The sequence below is a fragment of the Carassius gibelio genome, chromosome B2 (genome assembly GCF_023724105.1).
Source record: "Carassius gibelio isolate Cgi1373 ecotype wild population from Czech Republic chromosome B2, carGib1.2-hapl.c, whole genome shotgun sequence".
NCBI lineage: Eukaryota > Metazoa > Chordata > Actinopteri > Cypriniformes > Cyprinidae > Carassius > Carassius gibelio.
Window position 1 is genome coordinate 16,302,971 of NC_068397.1, and position 17,206 is coordinate 16,320,176.

Below are 17,206 nucleotides of genomic sequence, written 5' to 3' on the forward strand. Positions count from 1 at the left end.
TGATTTTGAAGTGTTATTAAATATTTGAATTACCTAAGATTAATGAATGTGTAGAATAATTTTTCATTGGCAGTTTGTTGAATTACTGTAACTATTGCTAACTAATGAAGCCCTAATGTAGTTACTGAAAAAGGTGTTACTGAACAATAAAGTATCAAAACATTTTCAGACAACATCAAGGGCATGTTGTAGTCAAGATTAAAATGTAAAAAAAGTTTGAAAACAAATATCCTATTAAGCCTAAATATTTAAGTATTAGAAGCGTGAAACGTGAATTTGAAGAAAAATGTGGATTTCGATGTAAGTCAAGAGAAGACTGTTTTTTCTTTGCTGTAAACAAAACTGTTTCTCACATGACATGCGTATTCCCACCAGAATTTATGCTATGGCTGTGTCCTATACGTCATCCGCTGGACGCCACTTTCATGTGAGCGTTTGTACAGTTGTTCCGCTGTAACAGTTGAAGCACTGTTCTGTGAACAGTAGTAAATCTCCATCCAAAGGCCAGAGGGCGCTCTCGCGCAGAAACTTCAAACTTCAAAAATTTGACTTATAATTTTTATTATAATAAAGTATATAATAATGCAATGCTAATCAACATAGCCATTACCACTCCTTAGAATACTATGGAATATGTTGCGTGCCTTATTCTGTGTAAGAAGCCACGTCATCTCCCAGAAGGATTTATTTCAAACACTCGACTGACGTTTGTGAGTGAGTTTGGAGTAAAAGCATGCTATTAAATGTTGCATTTTCACGTGCTTTCAGATGGAGCGGCATTTACTACACAGAGACGTAGTTCACTGGCAAGTTACGCAAACAGCTTTCATAATCACAGAACGATTTCTTCGATTTCATAATCGTGTGATGTAATCTTCTGCGATTATGAATGCAGCTTTGCGTATCTTGTCAGTGAACTACGACTTTGTGTAGTAAACGTTGCTCCATCTGAAAGCATGTGATGGAGATTTACTACTAATCACAGAACCGGGTTTACTGACGCATGACAATCACATTGGATTAATCGCGCAGCCCTAATACACTACCAGCAGAAAGTTTTTGAATGGTTGGATTTTTTTCAAATGTTTTTTTTTTTAAAGAATTATGTTCTGCTCACCGAGCCTGTATTTATTTGATCCAAAATACAATGCAAACGCACTAATATTGTGCAGTATAAAATATATATGATTTCATTTATAATAACTATACTATATATTTTTTATGTTATAATGTAATGATGCAAAAAATGCAGCTTTGTTTTCAAATTTGAAATCAAAGGAATAAATAAAAATTTTAAATATATTCAAATGGAAAACTTTTCAAAATTTTACTTTTTTTTGCTGTGCCTCGGATCAAAAAAATGCAGGCTTGGTGAGCAGAAGAGATGTATTACTAACTTTTGACAGGTAGTGTAGATATTTCTTATAAATATTTTGTTCACCGTCTGTGGCGTTTCTTCTGCCATTCCTGTTTGATTTCAGCCCAGCTTGTTCTTGTTTGCCCTGACGTGTTTTGCAGTGCAGTGCTGGTTGTCAGCGAGGTGTAATGTGACTGTGTGCTGGTTATGAGCCTTTAGCAGTGGGGGGGAGGGGAGGTCATATTTAGAGCGCTCCCATGTGTGTACCAGGACACTGAGGGTGAGGTTACAGGGTCATATTTGAACCACTCAGCTTTCCTACACTTGCTTTCTTGCATACATCCTGCTTATTTCTTGTTAAAGTGACTTTACCTCTCTGCACAAGAGTTTTATTCCATGTGTCCCAGCAGTGGCTCAGTTTAACTTCACTGAAGACGCACACCTGTGAAAATGAAGTCTTCCAGGACACCTGCAGCGTACAGCCATCTAGTGGCAATCTAAAGAGGATAATCTTCACCTCATATTTAAACCACTGAAATCTGTCTCCTGTAGTGTGTTTCAATTAGTCCTCATTTCCTTTAATTCACCATGTAGTGATGGTCTTAAATGACTTTTCCTTTATACAAACACACTTTTCCATTTTGACATTTAATCTTTCTGAGAGTACATGTTTCTCTGGAAATCCTTGGCATGGCCTGGTTTTTCTTGTGTGTCACAGTAAGGGCTCTCTGCATTAAAGGAAGAGTGATGGGAACAGCAAAAGAAAGAGACTGTATAGTGTGATTCAACTCATGTGCACTTCCATATCTAAGTATTAGTAGAGAGGGAACATTTTAATGAAAACTTTCTTAGTCTGCCCCCTACTGTTGCCCAAGAAGTGCTTTACATACTCTGGAGTTGAGCATTCTGTTAGTGGGAGAAAACTCGATCAAAAAGTCTGTTTATCATCAGTAATGTCTCTTAGAGCCAAAAGTACATTAATTTAGATTTTTATAGGTCTGGAAATTATGCAGAAACACATTTCGTTATGCTATCAAAGAATCATTAGAGGTCAAGGACTTTATGGTTCATACTGCCCCTAGTGGTGAGAGGTAACAAGTCAGAACAATATAAACAATCACATAGTCTTTTAAAATGCACTTTTAATGATTGTTTTTCAAATTAAATGCTTAATATTTGAGCGTATGTGTTGTTAAAAACAATCAAACAGACCCTTTTTGTCTTCTGTTTTGTTGAGAGAAAATAATATTGAAAGCTTAATGCTAAATAACTGTTTTGGGAGGTCACTGACAAGTTAATTTGATATTTCACCTAATGTTAAGGTAAATGTACAATTTATGAATAGAAAAAAATCTAAATTTAAAGAAAAGAAAAATATATTTTTCTCAGTGATATTGATAGGGATTTTATTCTATTAAAAAACCAAATAGAATCGCTAATGCCTGTGTGTGTCGATCTGTTGCACTTTTGCCTGTGATTATGTAGATAGATTGACATCTCTGTTAATGATGCACTGATGCAGTTCATCAAACGACCAGTTGGTGTCTCCGTTTAGCCTATTAAACTTGACTTCTAATCCATATTCCAGTGTTTCAGAAGGTGTGTGAGGTTACAGACCCTGAACAATATGTAAGCTTCATGGCTTTGGCATCAGAAATGCGTTTATGGAGCTTTATTTACAGTAATTCAAACTTATATCGACTAAAAATCTAAATCTGCATATTCTCATTTTTTTTTGAAAATGAGAAATATTTGCTTTGTTTAAAGTCATTAATTATGGAATCTAAAGCTTGTCCGTGAAATAATATTGCATATACAGGTAGTGAGTGTAGACCTTCTTCTGCACAAACTTTCATTTTTTCCCTCTGTCTCCTGCAGGCTCAGAGTGTCAGTGTTAATTCTGTCATCAGCACTTGAAGCACACTGAAAGAGCACCACACACAGCAGACGTGTAACACACCATCATCATGATCACCTCAGAGCTGCCAGTGCTACAGTGAGTCCTGCTTCACTTCCACACACACACTACAACTCAGAGTTCAACTAAAATCATATTAGATGAACACCTTCCACATAAAACACTTGAAATTAGCTGAAGTACTAGAATTACTAAAGCATGTTATAAATATTCACTGGTGTTCAGAAGTTTGGGATCAGTACGATTTTTTAAATCTTTTTTAAAGAAGTATCTCATGGTCATCAAGGCTTCATTTATTTGATCAAAAATTGCATTCGGAAAAACAGTTGGTGTTGTTTACATGTGTGTGTACTGTGTTTATATGTACATAATAAATATACTCTACACATATACATGTATATTTAAGAAATGTATATGTGATATATAATATATACCTATAAATACATGTAAATATGTCTTACATACATGTATGTATGTGGAATTGTGTATTTATGTAAACTAGAATTATAACTGAAAATATAAAAATGAAAAGTTAATTTACACAATTTTAATAAAAAATATAATAGCAAAATAAATAAATAATAATAAATACCACTGGTCTAAGTTAAACAACAATGTCATCTTTTATGTTAGATGACTGATCACAGTAAATTTCTGAAAAATTATAAACATTCTGTGTGACAAACAATTTCTTCAATAGTTAATAAATAGCTCTTTAAATAATAGAGTAAATGAAATAATCACAATGAAAGTTTGAGAAGATATTGTAGGTATGATATGGATATGGTGACTTTTTAAGTATAAAACAAAAAACTAAACAACAAAATATGATTAGATATGGTTATGAGACATAAAACATAATACATACACTTAAAATGTATTTGATACTATTTTAATGATTAGAATGAAGCTTGCAAGTATTTAGTGTGCTTCATCAGATGTGGACACACTTTCATCGGATGACTCAGAATGTTTTTCTTCGCAGGGACTCGGGTGAGTCGGGTCAGGACACAGTGAGTCTCAGTATGAGTATGAGTGAGCTAGACGACCCTGGAGATGGAAAGAGCAAGAAGAAGAGAGGCCGGCCTGGCAGACCACCTGTATGCCTCACATGAAAACTATTTCCTTGTTATAACACAAAAACAGATTATTCATGATTCAACTTAGCATTTTTACTCCCCCTGACTCCAGGCACCCAACAAGAAGCCACGGAAGTCCCCTTTAGAAAAGTGTCCGATGGGAGTCCAGAGGGGGCGGAAGGCCAATGGAATGGCCCAGCAGAATGGCGAGGGCGATCCTGTCACACTGTTTGAAGTGGTCAAACAGGGAAAGAGCGCTATGCAGGTATCAAACACAGACCAAATCAGAGGAGAAAACTGATCACCTTATGCATCACAATGCAAATTTGCTAAAACTTTTTATAGGTACCTCATGTCAATATTATTTCGCATGGGTGTTAATGCATTTGGTGAGCATTGATTATAATGAAAATGAAATTTGACCCCACAAAGAATGCAAATGCTATGGATGTAGTTAGACTAAAACTCAAATTGGTCAAAAGTGACAGTGACGGCATTTATAATGTTACAAAACATTTCTATTTCAAATTAATGCTGTTCTTTTGAACTTTCTATTCATCAAATAATCTTGAAAAAAAAAAATAGAATGGTTTTCACAATATTAAGCAACGCATCTGTTTTAAACTTTAATAATAATAATAATACTTTTTTTCTTGAGGAATAAATTGTACTTTATTATAACAGAGAACAGTTATTTAAATTGTAATGCTATTCCATAATAATATTCCACAGCTTTGATGAGCCTAAGAGAGTACTTTAAAAAAAACATAATACTGACCCCAAACCTTTGAACAGTAGTGTATAATTAACTCCCTGCATACCTTAACACATTAATTTTAAAGGGGTTATATGATGCTTTTTAAAAGATCATTATTTGGTGTAACAGAATATGTTGACATGCTTTAATGTTCAAAAAACAGATTATTTTTCAAGTACTGTACATTATTGTAGGTCCTCCATGCTCCGCCTCTCTCAAACTAGTCATTTTCGACAAAGTCCCTCCTTCTGATAAGAGCTGTCTGTTCTGATTGGCCAGCTGACCCAGTGCACTGTGATTGGCCGAACACCGCAAGAACTCGTCGGAAATGTAACGCCCCTTACCATAATCTTGAGAATTATCTTTCAAAATAAATGTAAAGACACTTAAAAATGTCCTTAGATTTGCCAGTTCAAGCCTGAAAGAAGAACAGAGTGGCGTGACAGACACAGTGATGAAGCTTGTATGTGTTTGCAGTACACAAGCTACAGAAGACAGCTGACTCCCTCTCTCTCACAGTGCACGCACACATACACGACACAAAACTCTTGACTTTTTTCAGTGTGAAATGTATATCTGGTGTCCAAATGTTTCAGATCAGGAGCAGATGTTGAATATGTAAGCGCTGGAGGTGTGCTGTTATGACATCCACCATGTCAGACTCACTTAATAACTCTCAAAGCCAGATTGTTTTGCTTAAGGAAAGAGTGTTGAGCAACCCGTCCACTGTGTTTATGTAAGTAGTGACACAGTTGTCCATGACTCTTTCAGTCGGTTGTTGATGATTGGATTGAGTCATACAAGCAAGACAGAGATTTAGCACTTCTGGACCTCATTAACTTCTTCATCCAGTGCTCTGGCTGTAAAGGTACAAATACCTCATGCTCATTAATATAATTAATCAATCACTAATAGTAATAATGTTTTATTCATAATAGTAGTGATCACTGGCTGTCCTTCATTTCAGGCACCGTAAGGATCGAAATGTTTCGCAACATGCAGAATGCAGAAATTATTCGCAAAATGACAGAAGAGTTTGACGAGGTATCATTTCTGATGAGTTTACAAAGTCTTATGTAGGAAATTAACCTTTGATCTCTGGTCTGAGTGGGTCATTTCTTTTGTGTTTTAATGCAGGACAGTGGCGATTACCCCTTGACCATTTCTGGCCCGTTGTGGAAGAAGTTTCGCTACAACTTCTGTGAGTTCATCTGCGTCCTGATCCGCCAGTGCCAGTACAGCATCATCTATGATGAGTACATGATGGACACGGTCATCTCTCTGTTGACGGGCCTGTCGGACTCACAGGTTCGAGCTTTCAGACACACCAGCACTCTAGCAGGTAAACCTACATTTGTAATGAGAACTACATTATTAATCTGTTGTCTACAAAAAAGGTCTCCCTGTGGTTTTCTGCCACAATAGAATTTCTGTGGTTTCATGTTTAAAAGCAAAGAGTAGAAGATTGCCATCAATATTAGTATTGTATCATTTTAAATTATTGTTATTATTAAGTACTTTTTTTATGTTACAGATCAGTAATATTAATACTACTGCTATATATATTTTTCATTGGTTTAATTTTTATAGTTTTAGTGCTGTCAAACGATTAATCACGATCAATTGCATTCAAAGGTTTCTGTTTACATAATATGTGTGTGTGAACTGTGTATATTTATTATGTACATATAAATACACACACATTCCTGTATATATTTAGGAAAAATATGTTAAGTTTATTTATTAAATATATTTGTTAATCTTAAAGTCGCGATTAATTGCATCCAAAATAAGTATTTGTTTGCATAATATATATGTGTGTGTGTGTGTGTGTGCACTAATAAATATATTTAATATATAAATGTAACAAAATTTTCTTATGTACATGCATAAACAAAACCTTTTATTTTGGATGCGATTAATCACGATTAATCATTTGACATCACTACATTTAATTAAATACACATTTTAATAATAATAAAAGTAACAATAAAATTATTATGATTACTGAATACTTTTTTTTTACAATTCAATAAATATTAACACTATAGTTTATCAATTTCTTTAAAATAGGTTTGTTTAATTTGTGTAATTTATACAAATAAAATATTTACTAACAATAATAAAAATGTACCAAATATAAATAATTTTTATAATCTTAGAGGATTTCATAAAAACAACGTGCATCTGACCTGAGAGTGAAGCAGAGAGAGACAGATGTTTTCAGATTCTGTTTAAAAATTACAAATAAGTTTGCACATCCCTGTCCTTTGTTGCTTTGCCCTCAGCCATGAAGCTCATGACAGCTCTGGTGAACGTAGCTCTGAATCTGAGCATTAACCAGGACAACACACAGAGACAGTATGAAGCCGAACGCAACAAAATGGTGGGAAAGAGAGCCAATGAGAAGCTTGAACTACTACTTCAAAGAAGGAAAGAGGTATCAGTTCCTAATCACTCTTATCTTACTCCATCTTAAATTCATTTGTAGAGGCCTACCGGTACATTTAATTCTATGCACAGAACTTCACAAATCTGCAGATTTCCTCAGAAATTAAACGTGTTTCCTTCAGAAAGTCCTACACATATTTCACAGAATTCAGTGGCTTTGCAGAAAATTTGAAATACATTTGCAGGTTTTATCAGTCATTCAATTGCTGATCATTCACTTATATGAACCATCTTTCTCACCAGCTTCAAGAAAACCAAGATGAAATCGAAAACATGATGAACTCGATCTTCAAGGGAATCTTTGTTCATCGTTATAGGTGATCAGAGTTGTTTACCTTCACAATAATAGTGCAATAGTAGCTGTGGACATCTGGCCTCATCTTCTTTGTGACTGGCAGGGATGCAATAGCTGAAATCAGAGCGATTTGTATAGAGGAGATCGGTGTGTGGATGAAAATGTACAGCGATGCCTTCCTGAATGACAGCTACCTGAAGTACGTCGGCTGGACCTTGCATGATCGGGTATGCCGTCCGCACATAAACCCTGTAATATTTCATTTTCAGTTTATTAATATCAGCATCCTCCATTTCTAGCAAGGCGAAGTGCGCTTGAAGTGTTTGAAAGCCTTACAAAACCTCTACACAAACCGCGAACTGTTTCCAAAACTCGAGCTCTTCACAAACCGTTTCAAGGTAAGAACGCAGTCTAGGAGAGGTTATCGCAGTTCTCTGAATGTGTTCCCCACGTAGATGATGATCAAATCTCCTCACAGGATCGTATCGTGTCTATGACGCTGGATAAAGAGTATGATGTGGCTGTGGAGGCCATCAGACTGGTCACGCTGATCCTTCAGTGAGTGAAGCTCAGATGCTATCAGATGCTGAGTGTAACTACAGTCTGGATGCTCTCCTCCATCAAATGTTCTTCATTTGTTCAGGGGTAGTGAGGACGCTTTGTCTAATGAGGACTGTGAGAATGTCTATCATCTGGTGTACTCCGCTCACAGGCCTGTGGCAGTGGCTGCTGGGGAGTTTCTACATCGAAAGTGAGCCAGCTGATAGCATTTCTCTGTAAAATATAGGTTTTGAATATTTATCTCTGTGGATTTTTTTTTTTTTTATTTTGATTTAACTTTATTTAATTTTCATTAAATATATATATATATATATAATTTAATAACTTTTATTTTCTACTCTGTCATATGTAGGTTGTTTAGCAGACATGATCCTCAGGCGGAGGAAGCTCTGGCCAAACGCCGAGGCAGGAGCAGCCCAAACGGAAACCTTATCCGCATGCTGGTGCTCTTCTTTTTGGAGAGCGAGGTAATGCCTCAAGTGATGATCAGGCACTAGAGAATTATGAATGAGAATGGAGAATTATGATAAGTTGGCACAATATTTGTCTCCTGAGGTGGCATCAGAATCTAGCAGGTTTCATTAATGTAGGTCTGAATCTCTTGTGAGTGTATGTGTAAGTGTATGTGTGTTTGTGTTTCCAGCTGCATGAACATGCTGCCTATCTAGTGGACAGTTTGTGGGAGAGCTCTCAGGAGCTGCTGAAGGACTGGGAGTGCATGACCGAACTGCTTCTGGAGGAGCCGGTGCAGGGCGAGGAGGGTACGGACTCGCCCAGAGGGGTTTTACTGCTGACCATAGCGGATCATAATAGATAGAAACCATAGGAGAGACAGGGGCTAGTTTTTTTTTTTTTTTTTTAAAGGCTGTTTTGAGTCAAAAATTTAGTTTTGTAAGCTGGTTTTAAACACATTGCTTACTTACGCTTCGCTGTTTCATGAATTGTGTTATGTTCCAAATTTGGTTTGTTTAAATGGAGCTGTAAAACAGGGCTAGAGGGACAGTGCCTTGCTGAGATTAACTCTAACCAAACACACCCAAAGAAGTTAATCAAGGTGTTCGGAATTGCTTGCCAATTACGGGGAGATGGGTTAAATTAGGTACTAAAGGCCCCCCAGGACTAGAGTTGAAGAGATGTGCTATAAAGCCTAGAGGAGGATGAAGCCTATATAGTATGAAAACAAGCTATGCTGTATTTATGAACTGTATCTTTTTAATGAAGTTTAAAGTCTGTTCAATGGTTTGGGGTCACTAAGATTATTCTTATTTTTTTTTTTTTTTCATTTTAAATGAATTTATACTGTTACTCATCAGTGATTCTTTATATTAATCAAAAGTGACAGTAAAGACATTGCAAATCAAATTATTATTATTTTTTTTTTTACAAAATATTAAACTGCACAACTGTTTTCAACATTGATGTTCACCAAATCGCATTAGAATGATTTCTGAAGGATCATGTGACACTGAAGACTGGAGTAATGACAGAGTAATGGAATTGAAATAGGTAACACTTTATTTCAAGGTGTCCTTGTTACACGTTACATGTACTTACTATTATAATAACAATAAATGATGCATAATTACATGCAAGTAGCCCTAATCCTAATCCTAAATATATTGTAAGTACATGTAGTTAATTAATATTACTTCATACTTAAATGTATAATTACACTGTAACAGGGACACTTTAAAATAAAGTGTAACCTTAAAATTATATTTTACAGTGGTTCTATTTTTATTGTGTTTATGATCGAATTAATGCAGCGTTGGTGACCATGAGAGACTTTCCTGAAAAAAAAAAAAAGTATCCTCCCCAGACTTATGAATGTTGAATATGGAGTAAAAGGTGGCCCGTCTCCCCTATTATCTCCTCTATCTGTGAGCTATTTTTTAGTCAGAAAAGTGTCACACATCTACTCTTACCCTGTCCTGTACGGCTACATGTATGCTTCTGCAACACAAGCACATGTCTTTGTCTCTGGCTCTGTTTGTCTTGTCTCAGTGCTGTCAGACAGGCAGGAGAGTGCTCTGATTGAGCTGACCGTCTGTACCATTCGTCAGGCGGCAGAGGCCCATCCGCCTGTGGGGAGAGGGACTGGGAAGAGGGTAAGGCCTTTACTTGACAAGCTACAGTATGTGGCTAAAATATCTGCATCATTTTATTATAAAACAGTATTTTTGTTCATCAGTACTTAGTTTAGTATATCTTGTTGAGCAGGTCTTAACAGCGAAGGAAAGGAAGACGCAGATTGATGACAAAAACAAATTAACAGAGCACTTCATCATGGCTCTTCCCATGTTACTCTCAAAAGTAAGAAGAAATGTGTTCTGTTTTCAAGCTCGCATACATCATAACCGGGTCAGTCTTAAGTTGATAAACCCGTTTTCCACTCACAGTACCAGACAGATGCAGAGAAAGTAGCCAACCTCCTACAGATCCCGCAGTTCTTTGACCTGGACGTGTACAGTGCTGGGAGGATGGAGAAGGTAAGCAGTTTCTCCAGAGGGATCTCTATAAATGCTAAATGTCAGCTGATGGATGAATTTGAATATTCCAGCACTTGGACGCATTGCTGAAGCAGATCAAGTTTGTGGTGGAGAAGCACACGGACACGGAGGTGCTGGAGGCCTGCAGTAAGACCTACAGCATCCTGTGCAGCGAGGACTTCACCATCATGAACCGCGTGGACATCGGCCGCAGTCAGCTCATCGATGAACTAGCCGACCGCTTCAACCACTCGGTGGAGGAGCTGCTGCAGGCGGTGAGGGCAGATTTAGAGAGATGGTTTGTTATAGGATCACATTCATTGCAAAAGATACGCGGAAAGCACTTTAACAATGAGCAGACAGCTTTTTAAAAACGGATACTTTGTCATATAAGCCTTTATGCTGGTTTTCTTTTCTTTTTTTGTAACATTGCATTTCTTTTCCATACTTTATAGTGACCACAGCTGTTAATAAGGTTCCAATATTTTTTAAAAATTAATTATTTGTCCATATGAACCACTTGTATTTAAATATTGTCAATACAAATTTTTTTTTTTTTTTATTATTATTTTTAGTATTCTTTTATTTTTATTTTATTTTTATTTTTTATTTTTTGCAATTAGTGAGTTGAATTTAACAAGATCAGTGAGTGAAATGTTTTTTGAGTTGGTTCTTTTTAATCAGCTGATTGATCCAATTTACAGATTGGAATAAAAGAATCTTTCACAAATTAAATATCTGGAATAATCTGGATTTCTTGTATGGCTTCAGAATAATTATATATATAAACTAAGGACTCCGTAGAAAAGTTTAGAGTAAAAAAAAAACTTTTTTTAAAGAATGTTTAAAAAAATACAGTAAAAATAAAAATTATATTTAATAATAAATATTATATTTAATAACAAATAAATTCATCTAACATATTTTAAATGTGTATATAAATACATAAATACATTGCATACATGCATGTAAACATATAAATATTTTCCAATAAATATTGTACCTACATTCATAATAATTTTTCTTAAACATGAAAATACATATTTGGATATACACATATCATATTCGGGGGTCTGTGACATAAAAGATTGAAAAAATCCGATATACATCTTTATTTTCTTTGGTTTTTAGTTGAACTATCCCTTTTCTGAGCTTTATTCGTTGTTCCCTCTGCTCTGAGGCTGTTATTAGCTGAGGTAGAGATTGTCAATAGTTATGTATGATTCATAGAATTGTGTAGCCGTCGCTGATAAAACATTTCTGAATGTCTGCCTCATTAACAGGGGGAAGAGGCGGATGATGACGACATCTACAACGTTCTCTCCACTCTCAAGAAACTCACAGCCTTTCACAAGTACGCTGCTGTCTTGTTAAATCACTGCAAATGCGAGTCATGGAGTGCTAATGAACAAGCAATGTGTCTGTCTCTCTTCTCATCTTCTCCATCAGTGCTCATGACTTGACCAGATGGGATTTGTTTGGGAACTGCTACAGGTTGCTAAGGACAGGAATAGAGCAGGGCTCTATGCCAGAGCAGGTGCGTCTGTTTCAGAAATGAGACGAGGGAATCTCATGAAGCCTGTCAAGAACATGTCCTGGTCACATTTCAAACCAAAAATTAAAGGAACGTTATATTAGAGAGAAATTATATTAAGAAAAAGATATGAAAGGAAATTGTTATTTATATTCCATCGTTTTCATGACAGTTCACATTTCTGTAAAACTAGAAAAAAGCTGTATTATTCAAATGAAGTACACAATTTGGTGCTATTAAAATACTGTTAAAACAGTAATATTGAGAAATTCTATTACAATTTAAAAGATATTTTTTTTATTTGAATATCTTTCAATTTGTAATCTTATATTGAATGTGTGAGTATAATTTAGTCTTCAGTGTCACATGATCCTTTAGAAATCATTCTAATATGCTGCTTTGGTGCTCAAGTAACATTTTTTTTTATACGTCATGGAAGAATGTGCTGCAGAATGTTTTTATTGCTTTTTTACAGGATTGAGAATTGAAAACAAAATATTCATTTATTAAAGAGAAAGAAAAAGAAGGTGGCGTTTGGTATCATTATACAGTTTTGTAGCATTTAAAAAGTTAGGATCATTTTGTTACATTTGCAAAATGCTGTGATTGACCAATCAGAATCAAATATTCCAGATAAACAAAAGTAACACTTTTCAGCATTTTCTTACATTTGATTTTGTTCCTGTTTTGTGAGATTAACCTTATCATTGAAGATGTTTTCAGGTGACACGGCAGCGTTGATTTCATGTCGATACTAAGATAAGTGTTTGATTGTGTTTTGTAGATCGCAGTACAGGCTCTTCAGTGTTCTCATTACTCCATACTGTGGCAACTTGTGAAGATCACAGAAGGAGCTCCATCCAAGGTATGTTAAGTTAGGCAATGCAACTTGAAATACACTGCACAGTTTCATTATGGGCTGTTCATCGACCCACTCACAATACATTTGTGATCTCATCCTAGATTGAATGTGACTAGGCTGAACAACAAGCATGTTCATTAACCGATTAATGCAACTTTCAACCATAAAGCATAAATATTGTCTTTAATTTCAGGATGATCTCCTAGCACTTCGCAGGGTTGTCAAGTCTTTTCTAGCTGTGTGCCAGCAGTGTTTATCAAACATCAACACGCCGGTTAAAGAGCAGGTGAGCTCCTTCATTAGGCCTTTCTTTCAGGAAAGATGTGCCTATGCTACTGTTGTTTCACTTCCCCATCCCTTCCTCCAGGCGTTCATGCTGCTCTGCGATCTGCTGATGATCTTCAGTCACCAGCTCACCACAGGCTCCAGGGAGGGTCTGCAACCTCTGGTCTTCAACCCAGACAGCAGCCTACAGAATGAGCTGCTCAACTTCATCCTAGACCATGTGTTCATAGACCAGGATGATGAGAATCAGAGTATAGGTGAGCCTAGAGATATATTAATCACATAAAATGTACAGTATTGTTCAAAATAATAGCAGTACAATGTGACTAACCAGAATAATCAAGGTTTTTCATATATTTTTTTATTGCTACGTGGCAAACAAGTTACCAGTAGGTTCAGTAGATTCTCAGAAAACAAATGAGACCCAGCATTCATGATATGCACGCTCTTAAGGCTGTGCAATTGGGCAATTAGTTGAATTAGTTGAAAGGGGTGTGTTCAAAAAAATAGCAGTGTGGCATTCAATCACTGAGGTCATCAATTTTGTGAAGAAACAGGTGTGAATCAGGTGGCCCCTATTTAAGGATGAAGCCAACACTTGTTGAACATGCATTTGAAAGCTGAGGAAAATGGGTCGTTCAAGACATTGTTCAGAAGAACAGCGTACTTTGATTCAAAAGTTGATTAGAGAGGGGAAAACCTATAAAGAGGTGCAAAAAATGATAGGCTGTTCAGCTAAAATGATCTCCAATATCTTAAAATGGAGAGCAAAACCAGAGAGACGTGGAAGAAAACGGAAGACAACCATCAAAATGGATAGAAGAATAACCAGAATGGCAAAGGCTCAGCCAATGATCACCTCCAGGATGATCAAAGACAGTCTGGAGTTACCTGTAAGTACTGTGACAGTTAGAAGACGTCTGTGTGAAGCTAATCTATTTTCAAGAATCCCCCGCAAAGTCCCTCTGTTAAAAAAAAGGCATGTGCAGAAGAGGTTACAATTTGCCAAAGAACACATCTACTGGCCTAAAGAGAAATGGAGGAACATTTTGTGGACTGATGAGAGTAAAATTGTTCTTTTTGGGTCCAAGGGCCACAGGCAGTTTGTGAGACGACCCCCAAACTCTGAATTCAAGCCACAGTACACAGTGAAGACAGTGAAGCATGGAGGTGCAAGCATCATGATATGGGCATGTTTCTCCTACTATGGTGTTGGGCCTATTTATCGCATACCAGGGATCATGGATCAGTTTGCATATGTTAAAATACTTGAAGAGGTCATGTTGCCCTATGCTGAAGAGGACATGCCCTTGAAATGGTTGTTTCAACAAGACAGTGACCCAAAACACACTAGTAAACGGGCAAAGTCTTGGTTCCAAACCAACAAAATTAATGTTATGGAGTGGCCAGCCCAATCTCCAGACCTTAATCCAATTGAGAACTTGTGGGGTGATATCAAAAATGCTGTTTCTGAAGCAAAACCAAGAAATGTGAATGAATTGTGGAATGTTGTTAAAGAATCATGGAGTGGAATAACAGCTGAGAGGTGCCACAAGTTGGTTGACTCCATGCCACACAGATGTCAAGCAGTTTTAAAAAACTGTGGTCATACAACTAAATATTAGTTTAGTGATTCACAGGATTGCTAAATCCCAGAAAAAAAAAATGTTTGTATAAAATAGTTTTGAGTTTGTACAGTCAAAGGTAGACACTGCTATTTTTTTGAACACACCCCTTTCAACTAATTGCCCAATTGCACAGCCTTAAGAGCGTGCATATCATGAATGCTGGGTCTTGTTTGTTTTCTGACAATCTACTGAACCTACTGGTAACTTGTTTGCCACGTAGCAATAAAAAATATACTAAAAACCTTGATTATTCTGGTTAGTCACATTGTACTGCTATTATTTTGAACAATACTGTATGTTTAAGTTATGCTTATATTGTATTTACTGGCATTAACAGTAATGATAATAATGATTTCTATTTGAAGACATTTGCAAATTTGTGCATACACACAGTGAATGTTAAATCACTGTTTTGACGTGTTGAAGTCAGTGTTTTCATGTTTGTTACCCAGAGGGTGATGAGGAGGATGAAGCTAACAAGATTGAGGCCTTGCACAAGAGGAGAAACCTTCTAGCTGCCTTCAGCAAGCTCATCATTTATGACATAATAGACATGCCAGCCGCGGCAGACATCTTCAAACACTACATGAGGGTAAAATAACCAGTTATCCCCTAAACTAATCTACAGAGAATGGCTGCCTCCAAAACTGCATTAGAAATCAGGCAATGTGATTTAAGCACCTATATTACCAGAAACTGGCATTTTTAAATGCTTCTAGCAAACGTTACTGCTGTAACCTCATAGTGAGTATTATGAGGCACCCAAACATGCCTCATCTTGCTCACTCAATGCCGGTGGATATATATAGTATACTGTGCTGCCATCTCCAAAACTCATTCTAGGTTGGTTCTTACATTAGTTTTTGTCACACTGCTGAACTTATTGTAAACTGTGTGTAGTACTACAACGATTATGGAGACATTATCAAGGAGACTCTAAGTAAGACCAGACAGACGGACAAGATACTGTGTGCCAAGACGCTCATCTTGAGCTTACAGCAGGTGAGAGGACACATGATATCTGCATTATCATTTCAGATCTTGATAATTCTACTAATCCTGGTATTCTTCTGTTCTTCAGCTCTTTAATGAGCTGATCCAGGATCAGGGGCCTAACTTGGACAGGACCTCATCTCACGTGAGTGGCATTAAGGAATTGGCCCGACGCTTTGCCCTCACCTTTGGCTTGGACCAGATCAAGACCAGAGAGGCTGTGGCCACACTGCACAAGTAACTTCTCTCTCATATTTGAATTGATACCCATCGAGCACCATTGGACAGCATCTTCATTCTACCAATATTCTCACTAATATTTTTTGCTGTATTCAGAGATGGTATTGAGTTTGCCTTCAAGTATCAGAATCCTAAAGGACCAGAGTATCCCCCTCCAAATCTGGCCTTCCTGGAGGTTCTCTGTGAATTCTCCTCGAAGCTTCTTCGCCAAGACAAGAAAACAGTGTAAGTTAGTCTGAGGTGGACTGTTTTATTTAGCAAAGGTTGGTCTAATGTGTTTTTTTGGGGGGGGGGGGGGGGGGGGGCCTCATGGGCTTGAACTTCTGACTTGATTTAGTGAAAAGAGATTCTGACTATACACTAAAACATCATGTAATCCTTCACTGTGCAACATTTTATTTTCTTTGGATGGATCCTTTGTATATAATATAAAAATGTATATAAATAACGAGTGCAAATATATATACACAGCCATTTATGTTAATGTTTGTTTTTTGTTTTTTAATGGAGACTATTATGCTCATTAAGTCTATATTTCTTTAATGCAAATACAGGAAAAAAATATTAATAGTGTGAAATGTTATTACAATTTCTAAAATTGGTTTCCTGCTTTAATATACTTTAAAGTATAATTTATTGCTGTGTGAATTCTCCAAGACTGAATACTCCAGTCTTCACTCTTCAGTGTCACATGATCCTTCAGAAATCATTCTAAAATGCTGATTTATTGTCAGTGTTGAAACTGTTGTGCTGCTTA

General features: G+C 36.5%; 1 protein-coding gene across 1 annotated transcript in view; it reads left to right on the forward strand.

The window, feature by feature from the left end:
* stag1a (stromal antigen 1a) overlaps positions 1 to 17,206 on the forward strand; it is a 39,478-nt gene that overhangs the window by 19,042 nt on the left and 3,230 nt on the right. The window contains exons 2-28 of the mRNA XM_052547698.1: positions 3,236 to 3,353; positions 4,261 to 4,375; positions 4,467 to 4,619; positions 5,883 to 5,979; positions 6,079 to 6,155; positions 6,249 to 6,453; positions 7,400 to 7,551; positions 7,806 to 7,879; positions 7,961 to 8,084; positions 8,157 to 8,255; positions 8,336 to 8,415; positions 8,501 to 8,608; positions 8,771 to 8,885; positions 9,062 to 9,179; positions 10,423 to 10,526; positions 10,639 to 10,731; positions 10,818 to 10,907; positions 10,979 to 11,182; positions 12,191 to 12,261; positions 12,357 to 12,444; positions 13,226 to 13,306; positions 13,497 to 13,589; positions 13,671 to 13,845; positions 15,669 to 15,808; positions 16,117 to 16,218; positions 16,298 to 16,446; positions 16,546 to 16,674. Coding sequence (XP_052403658.1) covers positions 3,325 to 3,353; positions 4,261 to 4,375; positions 4,467 to 4,619; positions 5,883 to 5,979; positions 6,079 to 6,155; positions 6,249 to 6,453; positions 7,400 to 7,551; positions 7,806 to 7,879; positions 7,961 to 8,084; positions 8,157 to 8,255; positions 8,336 to 8,415; positions 8,501 to 8,608; positions 8,771 to 8,885; positions 9,062 to 9,179; positions 10,423 to 10,526; positions 10,639 to 10,731; positions 10,818 to 10,907; positions 10,979 to 11,182; positions 12,191 to 12,261; positions 12,357 to 12,444; positions 13,226 to 13,306; positions 13,497 to 13,589; positions 13,671 to 13,845; positions 15,669 to 15,808; positions 16,117 to 16,218; positions 16,298 to 16,446; positions 16,546 to 16,674 — 3,065 coding nt within the window. The 5' untranslated portion in view covers positions 3,236 to 3,324. The remainder of the gene's footprint in view (positions 1 to 3,235; positions 3,354 to 4,260; positions 4,376 to 4,466; positions 4,620 to 5,882; positions 5,980 to 6,078; positions 6,156 to 6,248; positions 6,454 to 7,399; positions 7,552 to 7,805; positions 7,880 to 7,960; positions 8,085 to 8,156; positions 8,256 to 8,335; positions 8,416 to 8,500; positions 8,609 to 8,770; positions 8,886 to 9,061; positions 9,180 to 10,422; positions 10,527 to 10,638; positions 10,732 to 10,817; positions 10,908 to 10,978; positions 11,183 to 12,190; positions 12,262 to 12,356; positions 12,445 to 13,225; positions 13,307 to 13,496; positions 13,590 to 13,670; positions 13,846 to 15,668; positions 15,809 to 16,116; positions 16,219 to 16,297; positions 16,447 to 16,545; positions 16,675 to 17,206) is intronic.